A 26825-nucleotide genomic window follows, 5' to 3' on the forward strand; every position below is an offset into this window, starting at 1 on the left:
CACTTTTATACCTCATCTCTCCTGTCCAAATGTACACCTAAAACCACTTTCGCCTGCTGAAAATGCCATAGAAGTACCACTAACAAGCCATTTGTTCACAGACGTACTGCTTATAACAGACATGAAGTCAGGAAAGCTGCAGAATACATTACTGGTAAGAAGTTAAATCAAATTTCTGGCACATACATTCATGTTCACTCCAAATTTTCTGCCTAAAACTGCAGGCTAGCATAGAGCAAAGCAAGCAATCCATTAACCAAGCAATCACCTTTCAATCCCAGAGATCATCCTAGCCAGCAATTAACTGTGTAATGAAATTAATAGCTCATTAGGGTAGTTTCAATAAGTCGTTTGCCACAAATTGCACCTGGCCTGTGGACCCACTGGATTCCGTGCCCAGTGAAGACTTGCAAGGGGCAAAGTACCCTGCTCTGAAATTCAGCCCTTCAAATGAGATATTCTCTTGAAGAGAATAAAAAGAATGAACATCATGTCACGGTCAGTCCAAAAGAACTGACTTTTCAAGACCTTTTCCCTGCTGCGCTGTCAAAGGAGGTCTGTGCAGGGAGGCAGCTCTTTGCTCCACGATGTGTCTGCATCCCTGGTCCGGCCAGAGCCACCGGAATGGAGCAAACTGGTGCCACCATCGCGTGAGTTACTATGCACATCTGCAGCTGCCATCTCCTGTAGAAACTAGGAAAATGAGTTTCTTGGCCAAGTGGGTGTTCCAGGTTCCCATCACTCTAATAACAGATCATTTTTAAATCAAGCCCGAAAAACCTGAAGACCTCCCAGTTGCATTAGGCACAGCAGCTTCCTCACTCCTCGGCGTGTAGGATAAAACGCGGTGTTACTACAAGTTGTATTTTGTGGAGAAATCTACTGTGGTAATTGCAAACCAACCTTATTTTGAAAGGAAGATGTTTTAAATTGCAAATATATCGCTTAAGGCTTTGGGCTGTTTCTGTACCGACAAATGGAACTGCACTTGCCATGCTGGGCCTTTTCAGACCCTTACCGGCAGACGAGTGATGTTCCCTAAATAAGCTTTTTAAAGATAAACACATATGCATGTGCTGTTTATTGTACTTTAAAAACACACCAAAAAAAAAATCGAGCACAGAGAAAATTCTTCCAACTACATTTGGAGACTGACCTAAGATGTGGGAAAGTTGTCCATTGCTTATGTTATTTTTTTCACCCACTTTCGAGCGCTTTGAGGCTACATTTCCCCTGAGCTATGACAGATATTGCCACCCACCTTAGTCCTTCCTGCCGCTGCCCTAACAGAACCTCTTTGTTGTTTTATCTAATCAGATTCAGAGGCCCCGCTAGAGTTGGCTCTTTCAGCCTGTTCAAAGCGGTTACATTTCTTTATTTCCCAGGCTTCAGAAGAACTAAAAATAACCAAGTGAAAATCTGAAATGCAAAGCTAATATTCTTGCCAGTGTTAAGAGGAGATGTCGTCAGGATTAACGAGCGATTTTACAGATCTGAATAATTTGAATAAGTGAGCGCACTTAATTTTTCCTCACTGAGTTTTCTGAGTCTAATCTTTGCTAAGCCACTAAGAATTTATTATAAAAATATTTACCTTAATTTTTACTGGACCAAAGATATGTGATGTGTCTTTATGCAAAGGGAAGAATTTATTATAGCGTTCTGTATACAAAAGGAGAATATTTGTGATAGATGAGAGTTTCCAGTTCAAACATTTTTTGGAGGAAGATAACACAAGTTTTCTCCCTAGTCCCCATGCATAATAAGCCTTTGGTATTTTTCTGATGCCAAGCACTGAACATTTCCACTAGCACAAAGGGAGCTGCGACAGGCATACAGCAGGACTGACAGTCTATCTTAAAGGTTGGTCGAATGAACCTTGTTTGCATCTCTCCTCATAAAGTAATTTTCCCAGGATTTCTTGAAAGGGAAAACTTTCACAGAGCAAGGATCTTGCTCGCTGGCCATGTTACCCAGGAGAGCAATGTTTCCCAACAGGCTCACGGAGAATCAGGTAATGGTAGAAAAAGCAGTGCTAGATGTTGGCAAATGCCCTTTTTTTAAGCGCAGAGGGTGAAAAGCAGCTATCGTTAGTGACTGCAAAAGTTTATGCTCCTGAAGGAACTTTTAGCTGCTGATACTGTAGCTTTCCCTCTGATGGGAAAACGCTGATTTCGGAATTGCAGCCACTTCGTGTTCCCCAGTCCGGGGAACCACCATGAGGGCAGCCCAGTGCACAGCATTAAGGCAATTAAGCATTTCCATAAGCCAAGAAGGAGATTCATTTTCAAAATGTGTGTGAAACCGCGCGGGAGACTTTGTCCACTGACTTACAGGAACATGAGAACCCACAAAATGGCCAAAATACAAAAGTCTCTAATAGCCAGATGACAGAGGAGCACCTAAACCTGCGGCTCAGTTCAGGGGCTGTGCATAATCTTCAGCCTAAGCCTCCAGAATAAGTCAAAAACACCCCACAGAAGTGACTTCTCAGCTGGTGGGGCACGGCCCGAAGGGCCAGGCCTGGTGGGAGCGACGCCGAGCTGAGCTCGGCCTGGCTGCACCAACGCAGTTTGCCAAAAACCGGCCTTGGGCTGTGAGGTTCATCATTGAGATCTGCGGGGAAACAAGCACGTAAGCATTAAAAGCGATCCTTTAAACTGCAGTTATAGCCGGGTCAACAATTTGACAACTAATCCTAATTCAATAATGCTAGACTTTTCTTTCCTCTCATGTATTTTTTCTGTTTTCTATGCAACTCATAATTTTATGCGAGGCTTTTTCTTTTGCTGGTGAGTAAACTGACTGGTATTTTCATTGCATATACATGTGAGGAAGCATTATCACAGTGGGCACGAACAGAGAATGCAGTCTGAAGAAACTTCTTAATTCACCACTGTTTGTTTGCTTTTCATTTAGTATGAAACTGTTAACCTTTAAAAAAACACAACCAAGAATAAGGCTAAATATTTATTATCATAATCTCGTATTTCACATATTTGAAAGTTCAGTACTGCAATACTATCTAATGCAACGCCTCAGCCAAAGTGGATGTGGCAGACGTTTTGTTTCTTTTTTATTTGATGTCTTTTTCCCCATTGACATTTATGGATGGTATGAATCTGAAATGAGACATGCAAAAACAAAACTGGATATTTCATCCTTTTGAATTTTACCATTAATAGTTTGAAATTATTATACTAATATGTGAAGCTTTCTGTTTTCGCTAGCTGGAGAAAACAGTGCCTATGTATGTACAGGCCACACAACTAAATAAGAAACCAGTGTGTACAGTGGCAAAATCTGATTTCATAGCAGTCAAGAGAGGCTCCCCCCGATATCAGTATGGCCAGAACTTCACCTTAGCATTAAGGTCTCTCTTCAGCAGGATCTGCTCCAGAATTTGCAGTGACACATGTGGTTCACGAGCACCCACGCACCAATTGCCCCTTCCTAGCTCAACTTCATGCCTATCCCTGCTCCCCGCTTTATAAATCCACTCCTAAGAGTGCTCGAGAGAACTGCCACAACTGGTTGGCATTAGAAGGAAATGAAAATCTTTTAAGTGGCTCTCGTGCATGTCGTCTGAATGCGCCGGATGACATTTCAGCACGAGGCTGTGCCTCCTCCCCACCACACTCATCAGGAGTGGTTTGGGTTTTCTTTTTCCTTTTCCCCCCATATGGGCACTGAGGTTTCCAACAGCATTGATCCCTCGGCACATTTTTCTCTACTTTGCACAACCCTCTTTGAATATATTCCTGCAAACAGAAAGGCTTCAATATGCAACAGCATTTTAGCAGCTTGCAGGACGGAGCCCTTGATGTGATCATTCGATTATATATGAAGCAATTCTCGTGATCAATGAGTGATGTCAGGGTTATCACTTTGAAGTTAATAGCAAAATTTGCATTGGTTTAAATCTGAACGGGATCAAGGCAGGCAGCATCAGGCTGACATCTCATAATTGATTTCCATTTTTCTCTTTAAACGCTCATGTCCCACTCTGTGCTTTTTCATGAGACGGGAGAAAAGAGCAAACGCTGGAAACTGGTGTTTTCACCAGCTTTAGGCTGTCATGCTTAACAAATTGTCCTACTATATTAGTTTATACGGGCATCCTGTCCTTGATCAGCTCCCACATTTCCCATAGACAGCAGCAGGAGTTACAGGCAAAGAGAAAATGAAATAAATGGCCCCCGCTCTGCAAATGGAAATATAATACTCCATGTGCAGACAAAAGGCCCGATTCAAAGGGATACAGCAGCACCTCTAGCAAAGCAATTTCTACGGACTTCAATGGAAACTACAGAGAGCCCATATTTCTTTGCTTCTTTTAATTTAAACTGCAATTTACTCTCGTATAAAAAAATCTGGGATACATAAAGGCCATATTGGAAGCACAGCACCCATCGCTCAAACTAACAGGAAATGAGAGACAGTGACAGAATTTTAACCAGTTTCTCACTCGCGAGGAGCATCCAACACCCGCCGGGGAGAAACTCCATCCCGCTCCCTTCCCCGGGCGCCTGCTCGGCCCGGATCCGGCGTGTGCGCGCCGGCAGCACCCGTGCGTGTCCCCAAGGGTGCCCGCTTGGATTTGCCGTTCGCTAAACCGCCGCCGAAGAGATTCCTCGAGGGATGTGACTGTCCCAATGAATGCGGGTGCAGAGCCCGTGTGAGCGCAGGCTGCGGCCGTGGGAGAGGCGCCGGCCGGGGAAACGGGGGTCACTGATGTCCCCGGGGAAATGGGGGTCGCTGATGTCCCCGGCGAAATGGGGGTCACTGATGTCCCCAGGGAAACGGAGGTCGCTGATGTCCCCGGGGAAACGGGGGTCACTGATGTCCCCAGGGAAACGGGGGTCGCTGATGTCCCCGGGGAAACGGGGGGTCACTGACGTCCCCGCATGCTTTGAACAGCTCCAGGGAGGCGCGACAGCGCATGGGGAGCGCGGCAGCGGCTGGCATCTGACAGGGAACCTGAGGAAAGGCTTGCACGGGGGAAGGTCCCCACGAGGGAGAAGGGACAGTTTGGATTTGTGCTTTGCGTTCGCAGGATTTGGGCACTGGAGCACGCGTCTGTGCAGAATTCACGCAGAATGCGCGTTTTTATTCACCCGCACTTCCAACTCTTTCCATCCTGCCGCTGTGGAGCGCCCGCTGAGCGGGTCCCGGGGAAATAAAACCAGCCGGGACTGGCCCGGCCGCTCCGGCCAGGGAAGCGGAGCGGGCGCCCCAGTTCCCGCGTGTGCGGGAACCGCGAGCGTGGGGCGCAAAACCTGCCCAGCACAGCACGACACGCACAGCTCAACACACATCACATCACACATCACATCACATCACACAACACAACACACACAACACACACAGCACAACCCGCGAGCCCCGTCCCGCCGCTGTCCCGGCGCGACCCTCCCCCCTCCCGCCGGGCGCCCCCCGGCGGCCGCCTCCCTCCCTCCCGCTCCCCCCCCCGCGGCGGCCCGCGCAGCCGCCCGGCAGGTGGCACCACCGCGCACGCGCCTCGGCGGGGCCACGTGACGCCACGGGACTCTTCCGCCTGCACCCGCGCGGCTTGTGCCTCGGTAGCAATGGCCGCTGGGCGGGGAGACGTGTCATGTGTCACGCGCGGCGGCGGGAAGAGAGCGCAGGGGCGGTGGGTTGCGCGGCATCACGTGACTTTCCCCTCCCGCTGCCGCCCGTTTGGCGGGCGCTACGGCGGCCGCGTGGGTTGCCTAGGCAACCGCGGGCGAGCAGGCCTGGCCTGGCCGGGAGCAGCGGGACCGCGGGCGCCGCCGCCGCCCGGTGCCTCCCGGTGCCTCCCGGTGCCTCCTAGTGCTTCCCGGTGCCTCCCGGTGCCTCCTAGTGCTTCCCGGTGCTTCCCGGTACCTCCCGGTACCCTCTGGTGCCGGGCGGTGCCTGGCGCAGCCCCGCGCCTCGCCGCCCAAACGGCCCTTCGCGAGCGTCCCGCCTCACAGGTAGGCCTGGGAAGGGCTGTGTCTGCCGATAGCAGCTTCACAGGGCACGCTTTATTCTGTAAATGAGCTGGCAGGTGTGCTGAGCGGGGAGAGCCCTTATATCGTGAATTTCTGCAAGACCTGTAAAGTGGACACTTAAAAGTGTGTAATAAGCAAATCAGCCTGGAATTAACGTTTTTCCATTTGCTTAAGTAGTTGGCTGCGAAATAAAACGCAAACCTGGCAGTGCCCACATTCTTTCTTTGGTTGTACAAATATGAAAGGCTATTGGATTGTGTGTGTCATGAGAGGTAACGTTCTTAATCACCTTACCACATTTGAGAGATACTTTCCAAGTGCTTGCACAAGGAAATCTGATTTAATTCAAAGTGGGGCCAGTCTGCTCCAGCAGTTCTGTTTTCTTCTTTTTTTGTCCTGCCAAGGTGACGGGTGGTCTGTGGATGAGCAAGGAGCGAAAGCAGGAAGAGCGGCGGTCCCAGCTCGCCCGCAAAATCCATCCGCCGGGGGGGCAGCAGAGAGGGCTCCGTTTGGGGAGAAGTTTTGTTTAATGGGAAAAACACTCCTGCAAATGTCCGGCCCTTTTATCTTCATGCAGCGCTGCTTGGCCCGGGAGACTGTCCAGTGCTGTAATGCTGCTGTCCGTGCACGGTTCTGAAAGCAGCCACACGTGCTGAGCACCAGGAGAGGCAGAAGCTGCACAACACTGTGAACGTGGGCTGTGCGTTATACCTGAGCAACCAGTGCAGACCTACAGGTATGAGAACAGGCCTGGCCAGGAGCAATATTTTCTTTTTCTGTGTCAGTGCAGGCCAAATCTCCTTCTCTGGAGATCTTCCAAACCCACCTGGATGCCGCCCTGTGCCCCGTGCTCTGGGTGTCCCTGCTGGAGCAGAGGGTTGGACTGGATAATCTCTAGAGGTCCCTTCCAACCTCAACCATCCTGTGATTCTGTGAAATCTGAATACAATTCTGTCATCTTAAAGACTTTAATGCACTTTATTGAGCCCTAGGCATAGCAGGGAATATGAGACAAAACTTTTAGTGCCATGTGTCAACAGTTTAGGAGAAGCAGCAGAAAGGAATAAAAAGCCCATGAAATGGATGGGAAGTGTGACTACAGTGTTCTTGTTTCATTATTGACAGAACTCTTAACTATTGATGAGGAAAAGAGCTGTCTTAAGGATAATGGGAAGATGATGTATGTGGACTAGTATTTTTTTACCAAGTTTAAAGGCTGAAACTATTGTTTTGGAATTTAGTACTTTTATTCTATTTTATTCTGTCATCTTCAATAAATAATACAGATTTTTATGTGGAAGGGCAGGCATTAGGGAAGGGGCTGAAATTTGGCATCTTTTGTTTAGTATTGCATATGGAAACAGAAAATCTCTAGGCTGCCTCTAGTTTCAGAGTGTATTTAATTAACTTTATTTTCGTTTTAAATATTAGTGTTTAATTCCAGTTGTTCAGAAGGGAAAATCCAGTCGCATATAATGGCCCGTCGACTTTCAAAAGAAGAGTTAGATGAGCAGTTTGAACAGTTTCTGAAAGAGGTATGTTTTGGAAGAAAGTCACATTTTCTAACCCTTTTCTCCATTAAAATACAAGAAAAAAAAATAAGGGTATGAAGGGTATGAAATGGAAGATGCAGCTGTGCTTTTATCATATAGTTCATGCAGTTGTTTTCTATGTAGGTCTTTGCAAGGTCATAAATTACTTGCTAACTTTGCTCTTAGCATTTAGCTGTATTTAAATTACAAGGACAGTTCTGTGATTACAGATGAATATCTTGTTATTGTGGGGTTATATATTCAGAAAGACTCCCTTCTGTCTCAATTTTGTGTTAATTTAGTTGCATAAATACTTTAGGAATAGTGGCAGAGATTTCAAATTGATAAAATGATAAATTTAATACCTGAAAATAGAAGTAATGAGCCCCAAACATTTTTCTTTATGTAGCTGCAAGTTACATTAAGAATTTTCTGTGAAATAGCCAATTTGAGTTATGTTAAAAAAAAAAAACTCAACAAAATGGAATCTGCTGTAATGACTGAAAAAAATTTTTGAATGATTTTATTACAGATGGTGTGTAAAAGCATTCAAATTATTTTTTTTCCAAAGTCATCTAAATACATGGCTGATAACTTAAGCTAGCAATTATGAGAAATGGCCAGAACGCTATAACTTGGTTTTTTGTTTGTTTGTTTTGGGTATTTTTTTCTTTGCGTGTAGACCTGCAATTTTGAAATTTGTTCTCAGGTCTGTCAAAGACATGGTGTGTTAAGGCTAAGCATCCCATTTTAGAACCTTTACTTGATGCTGTTATGGTTACGTAAGGATATCTGATTTAATTCAAAGTCTCAGTAGTCTTCTGTAGCATTTTTTGTCTGCTATAACAAGTGCAGCTAAAGACAGCAAAGAGTATAGGTGGGTCATCACTACATTAATGACCACTACATTAATGTATACTACATGTTCTGGGTTATGAAGACCAGGCTGCAATTTTGTTATTTATGAGAAAGGAGCCCCTGTAAAAATGCTGTAATAACTCAATTAACGTGCACCTAGTGAGATATTTTTACAGATGGAATAAGTGTAATTTCATTGAGCAATACCAAATTGAGAGAATAGAGTAGCAATGTCATCTGAAACTTAAGATACAGTGATAACTGAAAGTAGAGGTAGGCTTGATTGTGAGTTATTGAATTAATTCAAACAAAAAGTGCTGTCGCTTGGGAAGGGCAATTGTATGTTTGAGGTGAAAACATAAAGTTAAATGGAAGACTGGGTGTCTAATAGGAATATGAAAAGGAAGAAGTGTTCTGACATAAGCATTGAACTTTAGAAGCTCTTAAAGGATTCCCTGAGCTCACACTTCTGCTCATTTAGATTTTCTTCTGTGCAACAACATTTACTGCCTACAGCCCCCATCTAACGGACCTGCCTGGTGACACTCCCGACACCTTGTGCCTCTTGCTAACACTGATTACCATGCTCTTTAAAACACTAGGGCAATTGGTCTCAGTTATGACAGAAAAACTTGGGCAGAAAGTCATTTGCCATCCAGTATTTGTTGAGATCAAACACAGGAAATAAGCAAAGAAGCATATAAAATTACACAGCACCAGTTTAAATCTAGTGATGAAACATGGAGTCTTGAATGGTGGAAGGAGAGGTAGAGAAAAATAGGCAAGTTCCTGACAAGGAAAGAAAAGGTCCGGAAAAGTGGAGCTTTCTGTGTACCTTGATCTTAACATATTTCCTGCATGGATATATTCCCTTATTGAGGTTCTGATGAGCCAGTGTTGCCCCTAAGCCTGCTGTAAAGGACACGAATTTTATTGAAGGAGAGGAGTAGCAATTGTTTTTTCCCTCCCCTGATTGTTTCTGGCTGATGGCTTAAATGTGGGTGACTAAGAAATATGTAGGGAAGCCTCAGGAGCCAAGTGAGGCAGAAATGCCTCCTGCACTGCTGGCAATTCCCCTGAACACAAGCCTTAGAGTGAATTTCTGAAGTGTGACTTGCTGGAAGCTTGGATGCTGCTTATGCAGGTTTACCTTTACAATATCCATAATGTTGCTCTCTATCAAATGAGGCCAAACAAAAATTTGTGCTCTACTGTTGTGCTTTTAAGGGAGGTAGTCAGGACTTTCTCAAGTTCTTACATGTTGAAACTAAGTGAGAAACTAGAGTGTACATTTAGACAAACATATACTCTGCTAACTTGTAACGCATGCGACTTCAAGCAGCAGTTACCACATATAGTGTTAGATAAATACAGGTACTGTCTCTTGCACAGCCTTGTCATGAATGTACAAAAAAGGCAGACATCTGAACTCGGAGGTCTAGAAACGAGTGGCTAAACGGCAGTTAATGTGAAAGATGTCTTCAAACTCACGCAATTTGCTCAGTCTCTTTCAGATGATTCACTTGGAAGTTCAAAGAAAAAATCCAGCGTTCTTGAGACCTTGGGGCAGCCCAGGAAAAAGGAATCAAAGAACAAAGATCCCGTGCCGTGGTGGGTATCGGAGGAAGATTCCGATGATGGTGGTAAGTGCTGCAGTTTTGCAGTTTTTTGGCCACAGGGTGTCAGGCGAGTTCCTTCTCTTGCTTCATATGTGCTTGTTTTCAGGTTAAAGCAATGCCCTGCAAAGTGCTTTGCCCACTTGTAATGTGCTAAATCATAAAATCCAGTGTGGTTCTGTTTCTGAAACGAGGGCAAGCTGTAAGCAAGCTTTCTGCTATTTTTTTTCTATAGTCTTCAAACTATTAAAGTACATACATTATAAATAATAAAAGGATATTTAGAAAATGTAAGTTGTAAACTATAGTGAAATATTAGAAGTATTTTGTAACCAATCTATTTTATCCATTTTAAAAACAGGACAAAGGGAAAGAAACCTTGGAGGAAAAGACAACTTGTATAATCTTATATTAATTACAGTATTTATAATAGATGGGGAAAGCACAGATAATGTTTTCAGAGGCAGTTGATTCAAATATATATCAGAGATTATTTGCTCATGTAGTTGTGGAAGAAAATACAATATGGTTTGCAAGCTTCCCTCTTGCAGTTTTCCATTGCCCTGGTAGTAGCTATCTTTTCTTTTTTTATCATGGAGCAATCACCCCTGAGTGACCTCTTATTTTAATGACTTAAACATAAAGTTGAGGTAGGTTTAAGAGTTGATGTAAACGTTCCAGGTTGTTCCTTTCCAAACCAGTTCCAACACTCTTATTTTTTTAAGCTATAATAGTTAATAAGATTTAGTTTTATTTCACCTACTCTGTTCATGTCCTATATGTGCTCAGACTTCTCCACTTGTGTGACATGCAGCAAACCATACCCTGCCCCAGTACTTTGCAACTGCAGAGCAGAGAGGCTACTAGCTTTTCCCAGAGGGCTTTCCAGGTGCTGTCTTAGCAGAAGAGGGTGACTCCTTGGTGTGAAGCAGAGCTCAGGACTGCTTGATCCTCTGAGCAGAGGCCTGTGTTTCTCATACATGTTTGGCATGTGGCGAACTGTGGGCACTCATAAGTGGCAGCAGTGACCATTTGCATTAGCTTCTATAGTGATAGATATATATCTATCTATATACATATCTATATATCTACCTATTATATATCTATCTATAGATATAGATAATTATATAACAGAGGCAACCACTAGTATGGTGAATGCCGTTTTACTAACTAAAACATAGTGGTCTCAAAGGTCACTTACAGTCTGAGAGACATCTGCAAAGTCCAACATGGCCTCTTCTAGGTAAAGTGTATATTTTTATATATATATATATATATATGTATATTTTCTTTTGTAGTTATAAAAGTGGATAACTTGTATGTTTTTGTAATTGAGAATGACGAATCCCCACACGTGAGTATTTATGTGAACACATACTGCACATTGCAAACCATGCTGTGCTTTAGGTTCACGTAGATGCACCTGCCATAGGCAGTTGGTAGTAGTATATGTACATGTAATTCACTTTAGCTATACCCCTGGAACTGCCGTTTTTCCCCCCTCTCTCTGGGGGTGACTTCCTGCTTTGCGTGCCTGTAAGTACTTTGTAAAATACGGTTTTGCCACATCTAATTCTTCAGCGTATGTGTGTTGTGTAGTATGTTACTGCAGTGTCTTATTAATGGATGAAGACAGAGCATCATTGCAATATAAGGTACAGTAGGGATCAATTTCCAAAAAAAAGAAAGTCATTTTGTAGCTTTCCGTAAGGTTATTAAATATGACCTGCTGAAGAACTAAATTAATACTGCTGTGCTGGTAACAAATATGGAAATAAACATGATTTCTAGAAAGTTTAAAAGCGGCATTCTTTAAAATCCTTTAAAGAATTTTAAAGTTCTTTAAAACCCTTTGTCTGCCTAGGCCTGACCCTTGAGGGCAGCTGCAGACAGTTGTTGCTAAAGCCACAGAAACTCCCTGTGCAGCAGATCCCCCACATTGATCTCCTAGGGCCGCAGGCTCTCAGCTGACAGATGATTTTCAAAGTGTCTTGTCATCACGAATCACACTCATGTGACTGTCCAAGTCCTACCTTCACCTGCAGTAGAGCCCTTAGATACTATACATTTGTTATCTGATTATTATCTTCAATACATCTTGCTGCAGAAGATGAGATTTATATAAAAATGCAGTTTTCACTAGTTTTGTGGTAGATGAATAGTCAATAGCGTAGGATATTCCTGTCCATTTGGATGAGAAAAATAACGCACGCTGTAAAATAGTTACATGTCATCCTAAACACGTTTAAACTCTTGTTTCTCCAGCTTTACATTAGGATGTGTAAATCGTGATTCAAGATAGTGTCTTCCATATTTGATAGGCTACAAACTGACCTCTAACTAATATTCTTTCTACTTCCTTTCTTTTCTCCCCTCCTAAACAAAAGGATAGTAGGAATTCCTGTCCTGTTTTGCTTGCTTATCTGCTCTTGCTGTTTGTTTTGCTCTTCAAGATTTTCAAAGCCGATTTGTTAAACTGGGAAAAAAGAAGAAAAGGATGGGAAGCCATGCTGAAATAGTTGGAAATAATGAACAAGAGATTCCCCATTCAGATTTCCAGTCTGGTATTTGATTAAATATGTTTAGGTCAATTTATTTAGTGTCAGTGTGGTGGTATTGCTGTGTTTCCCATAGGAAATCCTTTTTACCTAGTTCATTTAGCCCTAGTGTTCTTATAAAAGCAAGCTGCCACTTACTTCCCTTGTCACTTCCAAAAGAGACCAGGAGCCCCATCCACTTCTGTTCTCTCCTCCTTGGCTGTAGCAATGCAGGAGGACAGACAGTATTAAGTGTCAGTCGATGTAGAGAGGAAGATTGTTAAAATCTAAGGAAAGCCCAGTATTGTTACAAGGTTTTCTGTATAATATTTTATTTAGTAGTCTCTTGCAAACTGGAGAAGTATTAATGTTTTTGATCTATTTGTGTAAGCTCAAAGTCTCCAGTCAGCCTAAGCGCTCTGGGTACCTTCTACTCATGCGATTCTGCTCCTGCTGCTGAGCAGTAGCAGCTCTGTGCATCCTGCCCCTGGAACAGAAACACTGAAGCATTTATAATAATGACAGATTCAGTTGTTATCAGGAGGATTTTGGTTAATGCAACTGTAGAATCAGCCCTGTAGTTTTTTTTATCTGAAGAGAAGGTCCCGAGAATAATTAAGAGTTGTAATGAAGTATGAGTTGTAATGAAGTATGATTTTTTTATTATTATTATTAGTTTAGTAACATTAGTGATTAACTTAGGCACTACGTTAAATGTAGCTTTGGCTTCAAATTCAAGCAGATCCCAAAATATTTTGGAGAGCTGTGACAAAGAAATACTTGGCGCTTGGTCGGTAGCGTTGGTGGCTCCGTAGCCCATAGACCATTTCCCACACGTTGGCTTGCTAGAGGGTCTGTGCTTCCCTGTCTTCATAAGCTTCATCCACCCAGGGCAATTACAAAGCATCTCGGTCTGGGAGATAGGCTCAGTTTTTGCGTTTATTTCTCAAATGAGGCTTCCCGCTTGGAATATGAGCAACAGGAGGAATTTGGAAATTACCTTTTATAACCATTTTAAGAATGGTAATTTGGCATTTGCATTATAATCTGGCTTAATGAAAGGCAGCCTGTTGGTTTCCTGGTAAACGTGGCAGAATGGAGAGCTCCGAGGCGAGCGCGAAGGGGCCTTGCCGTGGGCCAGGGCATGAAGCCCCGCGCTCTGCCCGGCCCTCCGCTGGCACCTGCCTCAGGTTTACAGCTTCCTTGGTCCTCTTGGGTGTTCCTGAGATAGCCTCAGCTCACATCTCCCCATCATCCCATTTCTGGGCAGCTGCCATACGTGGCAAGGGGCCCTGGGCACCCTCCCATGTCAAGGCAAGTTCACAAATTCTGTAGCAAAGAGGTTGCTCTGAACCAGTCAGTTTAGCAGAGCTTTTTCCCCCCTGTCTTTAAAGCTTGAACAATGGCAAGCCTCATACAGTGCAGCTGTAGCCTGGCGTATGTGAAGGGTGTTCTGTGAACGCCACCTGGGGCCCATGAGAGAGACATTTTCAGCAGAGGGAACTGTCATCTGGAATTAGATCCCAGTGGTATGAACGGGCTGTGTTTGATTTCAGTGGCAATTAAGCAAGCCCTAATAAGAGTTTAAGAAATGACCCACATTTCTTGTAAATAACAGCGATAGAGACACAGTATTTCACATCTTATACACCTGCATTTTTCTGCTTTTTCTGGAACCGACCCAGATGCTTTCTGTGCAAATTCTTAGTGCAGAATTGTAGGAGCAGTTGCATCGGTGTTAGTTTTCTTTGTCTTCAGATAATACATTGCTGTAGGAGCTCAATGTATTTGAACACCATGTATTTATAGACTAAGAAGTGTCTTATCTTTGAAAATAATTCTCACTTTTGAGAATAATTTTTTAAAAAATTTAATTATTAATCTACAAAATTGTAGATAATTCATTTTTCAAGAAATTGGATTATATTGCTTTTTCAGAAGTGGTCATTTGAATTCTCACATCTTATTTTTCTCTTTATTCCCTGTCCATTGTATATAAATACTCAATTGTTTTGTGTACACTTAAATGTAGTTCCCCCTAAACCTTCTTCCAGTGCCTCTCGCAGCAAAGCTTTGTCCAAATTCAAAATGCTGGAGAAATTTCATATGGACAAGAAAGATGCATATTTAAACAGAGAAGAAGGAAACCTCACTTCTGACAGTCCAGACAATTCTGAGGGTAACAAATTTACCGTGTCTTTCATAGTATTACAAAAAGAAAATTGCTCAGTTATGAAGGCTTTTAATAGATATGTGTCATCACATCTTAATGTTTGAGTTCTTCTGTTTTCACGTTCTTAAACTTCTATCTGCAATTGTGACGGTTGGAAATACCTTTCTAAATGAAAATGGGGCTTTTATTTTATTTGGTTTTAAGCTCAGGACCTTAAGGAAGAATAGAGTGAATGCTGAGCCTTGCAAAGTGCTGCAGGATGGACAGTGTCAGGGTAGGGGCAGTGAGATCTTTGGAGGGAACTGCTGCTTCAAGAACTTGCTTCCATAGGTAACAAATACCCGGGTAAAACAAACCCCTCAGGAGTCAGTAGGGCTGGTACCTTTGTCAGTGCCTTCTGGTGTGGTCTGTGTAAGGGCACAGCTTCAATCTAAACATCCCTCGGGCAGACAGCAAGTGGGGAAGTGAGAAGGGTTAAAAGATTTTATGGTAGTATTTGGATAAAATGCGTGGCAGCTTTTCATCCAGCCTTTCTCCCTATGAGTCACTCTAAAGAACCCAGGCCTAACTGTGTGTGTTTCAGGGACAAGCGGAAGGGACTTGGTCCTGTCTATTTAACTAGTGCAGTATGTGGCTTGTAGCTTTTTTACAAGGAAGTTGTAAAGGAAGTTTCCTAGGGGAGAGCGATATTCTGACTGAGGAGAATCCATACACAGAGTTACTTAGGGTGACGTTGAACTCTTGCTATAAGGAAGCAATTGCACGTTGCAATTTGGGAGAGCTGAGGTTGCATATTTGGAATTTTAGTTATTCTCTTTTTTTCGCCCTTAGAGTGTTTCATTTGTATTCAAATAAGAAATATTAATTTCTCTGCAAGGTTTCTGTGTGTGACTGTCTTCCAAGTCAGTTTTCCCAAATGTTACATTTGCTCCATGGTGAACTTTAGGCTCATGAGCCAATATGAGGATGTAAAGAAAAGGTATGTAACAAAGTAATTAAAAATACTATAATCAAGGTGGTTCTCAATGTCTCATAGGAGAAACCAGATAAATGGTTGGCTGTAAGACTGTCACCTGAAAACTATTTGCATGGTACTTGGGTGTCCCAGTCCCGTCTTGCTCCCATGTTGCGGCTGCCAAGATGTACAGCCGGCCATCCTGCAGCTGCTTCCTAGGAATGTTTGGGAGCACTGGACGCTTCACCAGGCTCCAGAAGGAGCCCCAGCCCGGCCCACGGGGGAAGCTGATGAGGAGAGAGGCCCTTCCCGAAAAGCAGAGGATTTTGGTGTCTCTGAAAAGCAGAGACAGCCGGGAGCCAAGCAGGAAGAGCTCCGTGAGGCGGCCCAGGCCTGGACCAAGTCTCCCCACAAGCCTCTCTCATTACATTCCACACTGCAAGGCAGGATTTGCCAGGCCTCTCAGGTGGATTGGTGGCCTCGGATGCTTGCTGCTGGTGTTTAATACCAGTCATGTATTATGAGCTGTATCTAGCAGTGCTGATTATGCTGTTATGACTGCTCTGTGTAGATGCACTGTTCAGCTGTGATTAGTTTGATCTGTGTTTTGCAATTTAGATTCAATTGTCGCTTCTGGGCCTAATCAGAGTATCCTGGGAGCTGGCCTGGATACCTTGGAGGAGCAAGAAGAGAAAGAAAAGTTCTTTGCCAAACTTGAACAAGAAGCATCATCTACTCTTGACTACTCAAGATTAAATAAAGAGCTGGATTCCAATGATTCTGTAATACTAGCACCATTTGTACGGTAATTTGGAGAGAAGGAAAGTTATGGACTCTTATTAATGGGCATGTGTGATTTGGGCATTTGAAGACAAGAAGGGAGGTGGCTTTAGGAGTTGGATTTAGGAGTTAGGATTTTTAAATTATTGCTGGAATTTTCTTTTTTTTTGTATGATTTGATATGATAGAAAAAATCAGACTTTTAATTTTATTGTAAGATTGCTGATTGTAAGAAATATCAGAATTTTATGGGCTAAAAGTATTTATATGCTGCCAGGAAGGAACAGTTACCTTTTAATTTCATTTTTCTCAGAAAAGAAAACAATGAAAACGGAGAAGAAGAATCTGTACATGACGAGAAATCTGGTAATACTACTTTGAAACCATATTTGAAAATTCTTGCCTATTTCTGCCGTGTTTATGCTAAGAATTGTAAGAACTTCCTTACCCTGAATAACCAAATGAATGCTAAGGAATAGTGCTCCAACAGAAGTACAGGCTCCTTGGAAAATTTCAAACCAGGGCAGCAGGGGATGCACCATGGTGGGGTGTAATTGGATGCAAAGGGGAAATCCTACCACAATCTCTTGTTATTCTCCTCTCGGGGCTGCCTTTGGAACTAGTCTGGAAACTTGACTCTTCCTGGGGTTCAGCTTACAGCAGGACAACATCCCTAATTTTCTGAAATTTGCTGTTCTGAGCACTATCTAAAACAGTTGACTTCTTATCCCCAATCACCTGGACCCTTGAGGATGAAACCATATCTGAATGCTAAAGTGATTATTGGGGTTTTTTGTTTGTTTGTTTGTTTTTTTAGTAGTGATTTGCATTTATCTGCAGTTCTTATATCAGACTGTGTCAGCTTTCACATGAAGGCTGTGGCGCTGCTCTGCAGGCAGCAGGTTGGGTTTTGGAGGTGCAGGTTCTATGTGTGGAAGGGATTTTTAAACTGTTGACTCTTTTCTAAAAGAAAAACAGCAGAAAAGCTACCCACCAGAAACTGAAGAAAGCCTGAGAACTGAACAAAAATATGAAAGATGAGAGTTAAAATACTGAAAAAACACCAAACATTAAGAAACATTACTTCAACACACGGATTTTTTTTTTTCCTTTGAGAGCACACTCACCAAACTTTCCACATTCCAACCCAAAGTGAATGCTAAGTAGTGTAAAAGATTTTCAGTTAAGATCTGCCGCAGTGGTCGAGAGAGACGTGTAGAGCTGCTGCCTGCCTGCTGCTGGGGAAGCTGCATCGTTCCCTCCCAAAGTGAGGGGGACTGAACATGTCACAAATGCAAGGAGGCCTTGAGGGCTTGGGAATACAGTGTGTATGTCCACAAGACAAATATCATTGGAATTTGGAGGTGTTGTGTATGACTTCTGCAGTGGGTTTTTGTACCTCACAATTTCAGAACTTTTTTTGTTGCCTTTGCAAAAGGAGTAGTAGCAACAGTAGCTGCTGTTAGTGGAGGGACTGGAGTGCAAGAGGAGGTAGCTTTTGCCTTTGACTGCTTTATCTTCTTTAAATGTTCACTCTATTTGATGCTTTGTTTTTCTCTTCAGGCAGCTACAGTGAAGATTTTGAAGAGGAGACAGATGTTAATCCTGCCTTTAAAACTGAAGAAAATCAGGTAAATTGGAATATCAAACTTTTAAAGTTTGAGGTTTTTTTGGAGTTTTTTTTCAAGGAAGTTCAAAAACTAACACTGCTTTTTTCTTCTTCAGGAAGCAAACACTGGCATGCTGGCTAAAGGTAAATACAGACGTCAGTCAGTAGGAGAACATTAATTGTACCTCATTGAAACCTTCTTATCCGAATTTTAATTTTTAACTGATTTCAGTGTGTTATACTGAAAGTCCTTTGGACTGAAGTGATTAAAAGTAAATCGGTATGTCAGCACTTTGCAGTCATCATCCATGCAGTGCTTTGTTTTGTTACATCTGGTCAGTACTGAGAGGTTGCTGCTCGCAGGTGAACTTACTGCCATTAATGTCATCAGAATAATGTATCTAGTATGTATCTAGAATATGTAGAATATCTAGAGTATGTAGAATAATATATCTAGTAATGTATCTAGATCTAGTATCCATGATTAGACAATTAAGGTAAGGTTTGATAAGCTGTACTATCCACTGTAGATAAAGTAAAAATGAGAGAATTTTAACAGTTTAACAATTTCTTCTTGCATTTAATAGTATTACTTGACTCACAAGATTCAACTACAGAAATTGAAAAGGCTGCTGAAACCTCAGCTGTAGCTGAAACCTCAGCTGTAGGCGAGCAGTGTCTGCCTCGAGAAGCTACTGGAATTGCAATGAATGAAACAGGTAAAATTGTCCGTTTTAAATGATGGCTCTGGAGTATTAGCAGTGTGGAAATAAGGTTGTTCTAGATTGTCAGTGAACATAAAGCATTTACTTTTTAGTAACAAATCTTGAGAAGGAATTATTTTGGGGAGAATTGATACTTCTTTGGGCTGCCAGGAAGATTCCTTTTTAGCCTTCCTTTCACCAAAAGCAACTTTACAGTAAAGTTGCTTTTGACATTGCAGCCTGTTGGTGACTTCAGTGTGGTTTCCCTCTGTTATTGACTGTAGCTACAACTCTGCTTTGAACACAGTTGTAAAATAAATGGTTGTATGAAGATGCATTTGGGAGTGTTCCCTGTTTACATGCAGAGTGTGGCCCTGACAACACCTATTAAAGTAGTAGTCTCATAGGCTCTTAGTTCATTAATGAGAATGTACTTGTAAACAAATGCATGCAAACTGGAGATGAGGCTATTGAAGGCATGGTAGCATGTGCTGCTTAATAAGACAGGTGCTTAATTTTATAGTAGAAATTGGGATTTTGTTGTTGTTCTTGGACTGAAAATGCTGTTCTCACCTGATAACAGTCAATGCTAGAAACTGATATATGGGCTCTAGGGGTGACTTTCCAAAACAAAATTCTGTAGTATCCCTTCTGAGCCTGCATTTGTGTTTTTGTCCTCTTGGTGCCTTGCAGGCACTTCCCATGGGCACACCAGGAGCGAGCTGGAGGCGCTGCACGAGGCCTATCACCACGTGGGGCAGTCCTGGGAAGAGCCCGATGAGCAGAAAGCAGATGCTTCTGGAGGGGCAGAATGTCTAGTGCCAAGTGCCTCACAGAGTAACGACCTCTGCTCAAAAAATATATCAACTACTGAATCAGGTGAGTGTCTCAAAGAAAGGCAAAGCTGCATTTCCAAGCTGTTTTCCCAGGTTCTTCTGTCTAGGTTAAAAAGAGCTGCAGTACTTCTGATTATGGCACTGAGGAGCTGCAGGACACAATCGGGGCATGCTCTGATCTGGCTTTCTCACTTCAAACATACAGCTTTTCTAAACTGGGGAGGTGTAAGGGTGATATATATGGGTATCAAACAAAAAAAATCCTTGAAATTAAAATGAGCTAATCATTCATACTCAGTGCACTGATCACATCCTCTGCATTAAAGGAAAATTTTAAAAATGGCATATATTGTATAAGCATGTTAAGTGAGCGCCTGCTTTAGCAATAACAGTCTCAGAGTGGTTAGAAGGAAGACATGGATTATATAAAGATGTAAAATGAGAAAGATGAAAATGAGTCATCTTTATGCCATTTATTAAGTGTTTTTAATATTAGCCCTTTTGGAAATGCGTTTGATAAGATTTTAACTTATTATTCTGCATTTATTAGATTTACCTACTGTAGAAGAACTGATGAAGCCTATTAAAGGAGATTTGTATAGTGCCAGAGGTTTCAATTTGGAGCCTGAAAGGTATCTGTTTCAGAGTATATGTTTTTAAGGATTGTAATAACTTAAGTCCTGCTTTGCTGTTGTGTCCAGAGCAGGGAGTGCTGGGCCTGGAGCTGTCAGGAACAGGTTCTGCTCTGCAGAGGGGCTTTGGGAGGGGGACGTGTCCTTGCCCCCAGCAGCAGTTCCCCTTCGTTGTCTCACTCGTGTTGATGCTGGGCTTGCAGGTGTTAGTACCACAAAAGCAGTCACCCCTGCTTTATAGGAGTGAATCTTTAGCCCAGTCTTTTAGCTTTTTAACTGGATCAGGTGGAATGCTATTCTTAAAAGTAGCTAGAGCCTCATTCAAATTCAAGCAGTCTTTACAGATCATACCTAAAGGGAATATTGCCCTCTTTTTCCAAAGCAACCAAAATGCAAAGGACAGGAGCGTTGCTCTCTGTGGCTTCATTCCTTTCTCTCGCAGCCCCGTGAAGCTGCCAGGCAGCCCAGCAGACGAGCTCGTCAGCCACGAGCCATCCAAGGAGCGTGAGGGTGACACGGTCTGGGAGACAACCCTGCCTGAGGAATTCAGCAGAGGAGAGAGCCTCTCCCCTCGCAGGGCTGTGAGTGAGGGTGGCCTTGGGGCAGTGACCAAGAAGGAAGCCGAGACGGATGAACTACAGCCTGGCTCACTGAAGGGAAAGATAGCACAAGACTCTCTGCTTTCACAGCTGGTCAGCCAAAATAACCAGGTAATGTCAAACAGCTCTTAAATATCTATTTTCACATCACCTATAATTTGAAGATTACTGTCCTACGCTTAGGAGCCAAGCAGCAGTTGGTGTTTTCCTTGAAGTGCCCAGGTTGCCTTTGCTGCTGGTGGTGGAGCTGGGGGCTTTCAGCGGGTGCATTGCAGAGGGTGGGCTGCAGTGATCCAGGGAAGGCCCTGGGCTTCCCAGAGCGTCCGAACCAGTGGTTCGTGTTGGTTTACATTAGGCACGCTCCTGCAATATGAAAGGATAAGAAGTTCTCAAAATATTCTCATATTTTTTTCTGCTTATGGTCTGTTATCCTAGTAACCAGCTCTGTATTCTCTTGTATTAGTGAAAGTTGCCCTTTCTAATTAAAGGCCACACCAAAAACTAAAGCCTGGATTTTAAAAAGTGTGCTCTGTTACAGGCACTTCAGTCTCCATCCTCGAAGGGTGAAAGACTGGAATCAGTGACACCTAAACAAATGTGCAAGAGTATCAGAAGTACAACTCCCTTGCATAAAAAGAAATCGCCACACAGTCCTCGTGGCTTGGTTCGGAGCTCTGGATATGGGAAGTCTGCTTCTCTTCCCAAACAGCCTTCCCCGTCTAGTGAAAAGAAAGCGCTGAAAGAAACCTTCAAAAAGTCCAGCCTGAAAGCCAGAAGCTCAGCAGATAAAGCAGGACCTAAAGGTAATTCTCTCTTCAAATGGACTCATAGGGAAAAACAGAATCACCAGCTCATTGTTCCTATTTCAGTATCCATCTATGAGAAAACTAAACTATAGTTAACATATATGGTAGTTACTTTCTAGGGTGAACTTCCCTGTGGGGGTTTTTGTTGTTGTTTCTTTTTTGTTTTCTAACAGCCTCCTCGGGGTGCTGCTTGATGCACCCAGCACGTGTAGGTGCACCCAGTACATATTCCATCTCCTCGTAAACTGTTTCTACTGCAATAAATTGCTGTGTCTGATCTTCCCCATGGCTTGGAATATGGGCATCTGTGTATACTTAGATAGCTGGCCAGGCCACTGACTGATCTTGCTTCATGAAGGGTTTATTACCCACCTATTCACTTGTTTCATGATGCCTCATTGCTCTCAGGTTTATTTCAAAATTGAATTTATTTCAAAATCCTGGTATATTTTCTAATTACGTTCACACAGGGAGCACAGGGATGGGTCAGAATGTATTTTTACAAGTACATTATAAAGAGCAAAGTGCTGAATGTAATTTTGTTCTATTTTTCCTTGTGCCTAAACGAGAAAGGCTTATTTGCTACGAGGATTATACGGTCTGCACCCAAGGAAGCAGCTTTGAAGGAGGAGATGACCAAAGGTGCACCCGGTGTCTCAGCTGCTGGTGCTCGTCCACTGCAGGTCGTGGACTCCCGCAGCCAGGATCAGCGTGTGAGTGACAGTTACTGTTGCTGCTAGTTACAGTCCATTGAACCTGGTTTGCAAGCCTGTTTTGTAAAGTTCTTTTAATAATTGCCTAATACTGACAAGATTGGCAAATGCTGAAATATTGAATAAAAAATTCAGTCAGATATTGAGCTTTGCTGTTACATGCACAAGTGTAACTGTACTGCTTTTCAGTTCCTTGGCTAATTCTGTTAAGTTTAACTTCAAAATGATTATCTCATTAGAGAGGGATACGATTTTACATGAAACTTTTAAGTGTAAGCCTCTGTCAGGAGTGCTAACTAGGGCTTCTGTTTGGTTTTGCGCTTCCGTCGCATGCAGCGTTTAAAGAAAACTTCTGAGCTCTCCCAGATGAATGAATTTGCAGTCATGGATTTTTCTTCCGCCTTAGAAATTTTAAAAACATTTATTTAATGAATCCCTTGATCACTGCTGTTTTGCAGTGGCCAAAATGTGTAGTAGATTAACCCTGGTAACTGTGTAGTGGCTGTTGTCTCCTGGGGTGTTTATTTCCCATTTGCGTGGAGCGATTATTCCCCATACACATTTAGGAAATGGGGAAGTAGCTCATTAGGGAAAACTGTGAACATTTTGGGGGTGGTTTTGGTTTGGCAGGGTATTTTTTTTTCCCCTCTCAAGCACATTATGTGGTTGTCCAGAGTCAGACCAGACAGTCAAATAAACTGGATCGCTGGGGAAGGCCCCTGTGCGCGCTCGGATTGGGGCCATGCATTTGGATCGGAGTGACGCTTCCCTCGCTTTCTCTCCACCAGGACTCGCCGTTTCCCCCCGCCAGAGGCAGCGAGAGAGAGCTGTATTTGCTGAGACGAGCCCAAGCTGCCGAGGAGGAGCTGAGCGCGGCCCGGGAGGCCGTGGTGCAGCTCGGCCGCAGCGCCTCCCAGACGCGGCAGGAGATGCAGGCCGACATGGAAGAGCTCAAAGCTCGGCATGAAAAGGAGCTCTCCAGGCTGGGGCAGGAGAATTACGTCCTTCAGAGTAAGGTGCTGGATGGGGTCTTGTCTCCTGCTGCTGTAGAACGGGAGAAGTCTGAATGTTTAACGATGTTATTTGCACTTAGTTGTCCATGAGCAGAAAGCATTTGTATAGATATGTTGCTGGTTTGTATGTGTGCACGGACTAGGAGAGTTACTCTCCATAAGAGGTGATCTTTTTTCCTACAGAAATCCTGTTAAAATCTTCTTATCCCGGATTCTCTTGCTTAGCTATCGTGACAGTTCTGCAGCAGGCTTTTTGCAAAGATTTAACATTAATTAAAAAAATAAACAGGAATAACAGATTAAGTGATGCAGCTGGTTACTGGGAAATACTCTACATCGAGTTTATTATTTTGCTGCATTTTTCTATGTTGTGTTATGGCTGTATAGGAAAATCGTGTGGGTTATTCCAGTATACCTAAATATAGGTATTCCAGATGTACCTCCCTGCCTGAATACCCTAGGAAAAAGGGCAGTGTAGTTCCCCTGTTCCATTGTTAGTTTTTCCCCAGCTTTACTATACTGTGTTCCTGTTTATCATGAAAGCAGGACAAACAGCCAGTGTTACTACTGTCTCATGCCTTAATGAACATTGCTTTACTTACGACATTCTCTGAATTAAAAGTAAAATCTTGTGCAGAATTCTGTGTTGGTAAGAAAACTTTCCTATTAATTGTGCGTATATTTCTTAAAGTTAAGAAGCATGGAAGAGCTGGCTAAAGGAAAGAGGTGGATCCATGAAACAGCAACAGTTCCTATCACTGAAGAAAAACTGGCACAAATAAAAAAAGAAATTGAAGATCAGGAGGTCATTATCCAAGGTTATCAACAGGTAGGGTGTCCAGCACGGTGTGCTGCGTGCTCGCTGTGTGCTCCACAGCCCCAGTTTGTCACCAGTTCCTACTTTGCTGTTTAAAGCAGTTTTCTTGCTATCTACAGAGTGGAACAAGTTTTCTCTACGAAGGGCACAAAATATATTGTACTTTAAAGATATTTCTTTCCCCAATTAGATGTGATTGTCCTAAACTCTAAAATAAGGTGACTTCTGAGTTGGAAACATGTCCAAGCTTTTGGAAAAAAAGATACTTTTTTCCCAAAATGGAGTAGAAAAATAGAGTAATTCTGGAGGATTCTGGTTTCAAGATGCAATCAACTGCTTGTATCATGTGAAATACAGGGAACCGTGTTCATCTGCCTCACGTGCAGCTCTTCAAGTTAGAACTAGAACTAGACCCTGCTGGTCTGAATGACCCTTTGAAGTGCTTGCAGCCCCTCAGCTGAACCAGCTTGCCAGGCCAGTGCTCAGCAGCTCACACTAGCAGAGGCACCAAATCCTGCCAGGTTAGGGCTCTGACCCTTCTTACCCAGGGAGGAACATGTGGGTGGCCTGCCTGCCCCTATCCTGTGGGTGCTGTTACTGTGTGGTTGGTGCCTTTGCAGAGGAGCTCCCTTGGAAAGGAACAACGTTCCTGTTGTCAATCTTAGCACCTACTAAGCACTTGCCTTAGATTGCAGAGGTTACCTCAAAATACTTAAGGAAAAAAGCTAATGAAAGTAGATTTCTATTTTAGAAATTTGGTAATAAAGCAGTTGCTTTCGCTGCTGCAGGGTTGCAGAAGGCCAACAGTGATTTGTTTGAATGGATAAAAGAATAATTTATCAACTTTCTTTGTCTCATCTTAGGAAAATGAAAAGTTATACAAACAAATGAAAGAGCTGCACATTCAAAACAAGAAAAATGAGGAACAAATGTTTAAGGAGAATCAGTGTTTAATGTCTGAATTAATAGCTCTAAGGTAGGCTTATTTAAGCATCTGACCTAATCATCATTTCAGTGGTGGCTTGTTTTTGTTGTTAGGGAATTGCTGCAGTCTGTCAGATCGCTGCTGCTGCTCGGTGTTCCCTGGCTTTGCGGGTTTGTTTCTCCCTGCTGGAGCAGGGGGTGGGACTAGATGATCTCTAGAGATGATCCCATCCAACCTGAACCATTCCAAACTGTGACTCTGTGAGATTTGATTTTCTTGATTACAGGCTCATAGTCTCTCTGATCTTACACACCTGTGGAAAGGCTGTTCTTCCACAGGGAGATCATTCCAGTGCCAAAATATAAATATTCCCCCTATTCTTACCAGAATGTATAGCACATATATTGCAGCCATTCTGCTATTGCAGCTCTGCTCGTGTCAAAATGTTTTGATATTGTTGTAACTGGTGTGGTAGGTCGGGAGTGCACTGCACTGAAGGATGAAAGGATAGTTAAGAGAGCTGCAGGTCTCATAAGATTTGCCTTCCAGGCCAGTGGCGAGCCTGACACCTGCCCTGTTCCTCCTTTATTGGTCTCTGCTTGTGAGAAGCCCTGGATGAGTTTTGCCGATGTTGGGTTTGGGGCTTTTCATTTTGTTCCTTTTTGGTTTTTTAACATACAGCTGTAATATGTTAAACTGCCAAACTGCATAACTGCTTTTGCTGCTGTCTCTTTTCTTTAGAGAACGGGTGAATGTGACTAATCCCGAGTCACGGGTGATGCAGGCCGCCGAGGCAGCCGGAGAGCAGAGCTTCACGGAGCTGCTGTCGGAGCTGCGAGCGGCCCAGGTAGCTCCGCGCCACGCGGCCCACCCCTCGCTCCTGTCAACAGTGCACAGCCATCCATACGGGAGAGCAGTAGCATAAATAACTGCTGCTCTTGGTACAATATTAATCATTTGCCACACTTAATTAATTATCACGCGTGTCTGGTCAAAGGGAGGCTCGGGAGGAATCACGGATGCCCGGGAGGCCCGTGCCGTGCCCGCTGGGAGCCCCGAGGCAGCCAGTGGGAACCTGCAGACAGGAGGGGTCTGCGGAGCTCACAGCTTTCCAGCTGACAAGCCAGATCCTGATGGGATTGCTGCTCTGCACCAAATACCACCTACTGCCAACAGCAAAACCTCCTCGTTTTGCACAATGAATAGTGGTGGCTGTAGAAGACAAGCAGGCAAAAAGCTTTAAGATAACAACCTTTCTAGACTTTGTTGGTTTGTATAGTCCTGGAAAGATGTAAAAGTTTGGAAGGAGAAGCTTCTTTTTAATCTAGCTTGTGGCTTTGTGAAAAGATAGGACATTTGAGTTGTGTTCTTTAGTATTAGAAACAGACAAAACTTCTTCAGTGACCTTTTCCAAGGAGAGCTCTGGAATGTTTTCCACTTCTAAGAGATAGTCTTTACTTATCTCTTAAGATAGGAGGTCTTTACAAGGGGAGTCAGGTTTCACTGTGGCTAACTGCAGTTTTCCTGTGCTGTCCTGTATCCAGAACTGGGAACAAGACCCAGCCTAGAAATCTAATGGCTGCCCCAGTTTAACACAACAGGTGCGAGACAGTCTCTTTATGGAGGAAAAAGCATGTTCATATTTTTGTATGAAAATGATGTGTTTGGTTTTTGTTGCCTTAAAACTTTCTCTAAAATGAATAAACTCTCTAAATTCTGATTCTCTA

General features: G+C 43.2%; 1 protein-coding gene across 1 annotated transcript in view; it reads left to right on the forward strand.

Moving 5' to 3' along the window:
* Positions 1–6584: 6584 nt before the first annotated feature.
* Positions 6585–26825, forward strand: part of CEP162 (centrosomal protein 162) — a 34355-nt gene continuing 14114 nt past the window's right edge. Inside the window, exons 1-17 of the mRNA XM_026038408.1 lie at positions 6585–6729; positions 7425–7528; positions 9888–10026; positions 16283–16469; positions 16758–16810; positions 18008–18075; positions 18170–18197; positions 18641–18772; positions 19451–19636; positions 20144–20225; positions 20668–20935; positions 21363–21627; positions 22204–22343; positions 23132–23359; positions 24048–24185; positions 25037–25149; positions 25840–25945. Coding sequence (XP_025894193.1) covers positions 7469–7528; positions 9888–10026; positions 16283–16469; positions 16758–16810; positions 18008–18075; positions 18170–18197; positions 18641–18772; positions 19451–19636; positions 20144–20225; positions 20668–20935; positions 21363–21627; positions 22204–22343; positions 23132–23359; positions 24048–24185; positions 25037–25149; positions 25840–25945 — 2193 coding nt within the window. The 5' untranslated portion in view covers positions 6585–6729; positions 7425–7468. The remainder of the gene's footprint in view (positions 6730–7424; positions 7529–9887; positions 10027–16282; positions 16470–16757; positions 16811–18007; positions 18076–18169; positions 18198–18640; positions 18773–19450; positions 19637–20143; positions 20226–20667; positions 20936–21362; positions 21628–22203; positions 22344–23131; positions 23360–24047; positions 24186–25036; positions 25150–25839; positions 25946–26825) is intronic.

Source organism: Nothoprocta perdicaria, unplaced genomic scaffold (assembly GCF_003342845.1).
Source record: "Nothoprocta perdicaria isolate Ctin4 unplaced genomic scaffold, notPer1 scaffold_21, whole genome shotgun sequence".
In the NCBI taxonomy this organism is placed as follows: Eukaryota; Metazoa; Chordata; class Aves; order Tinamiformes; family Tinamidae; genus Nothoprocta; species Nothoprocta perdicaria.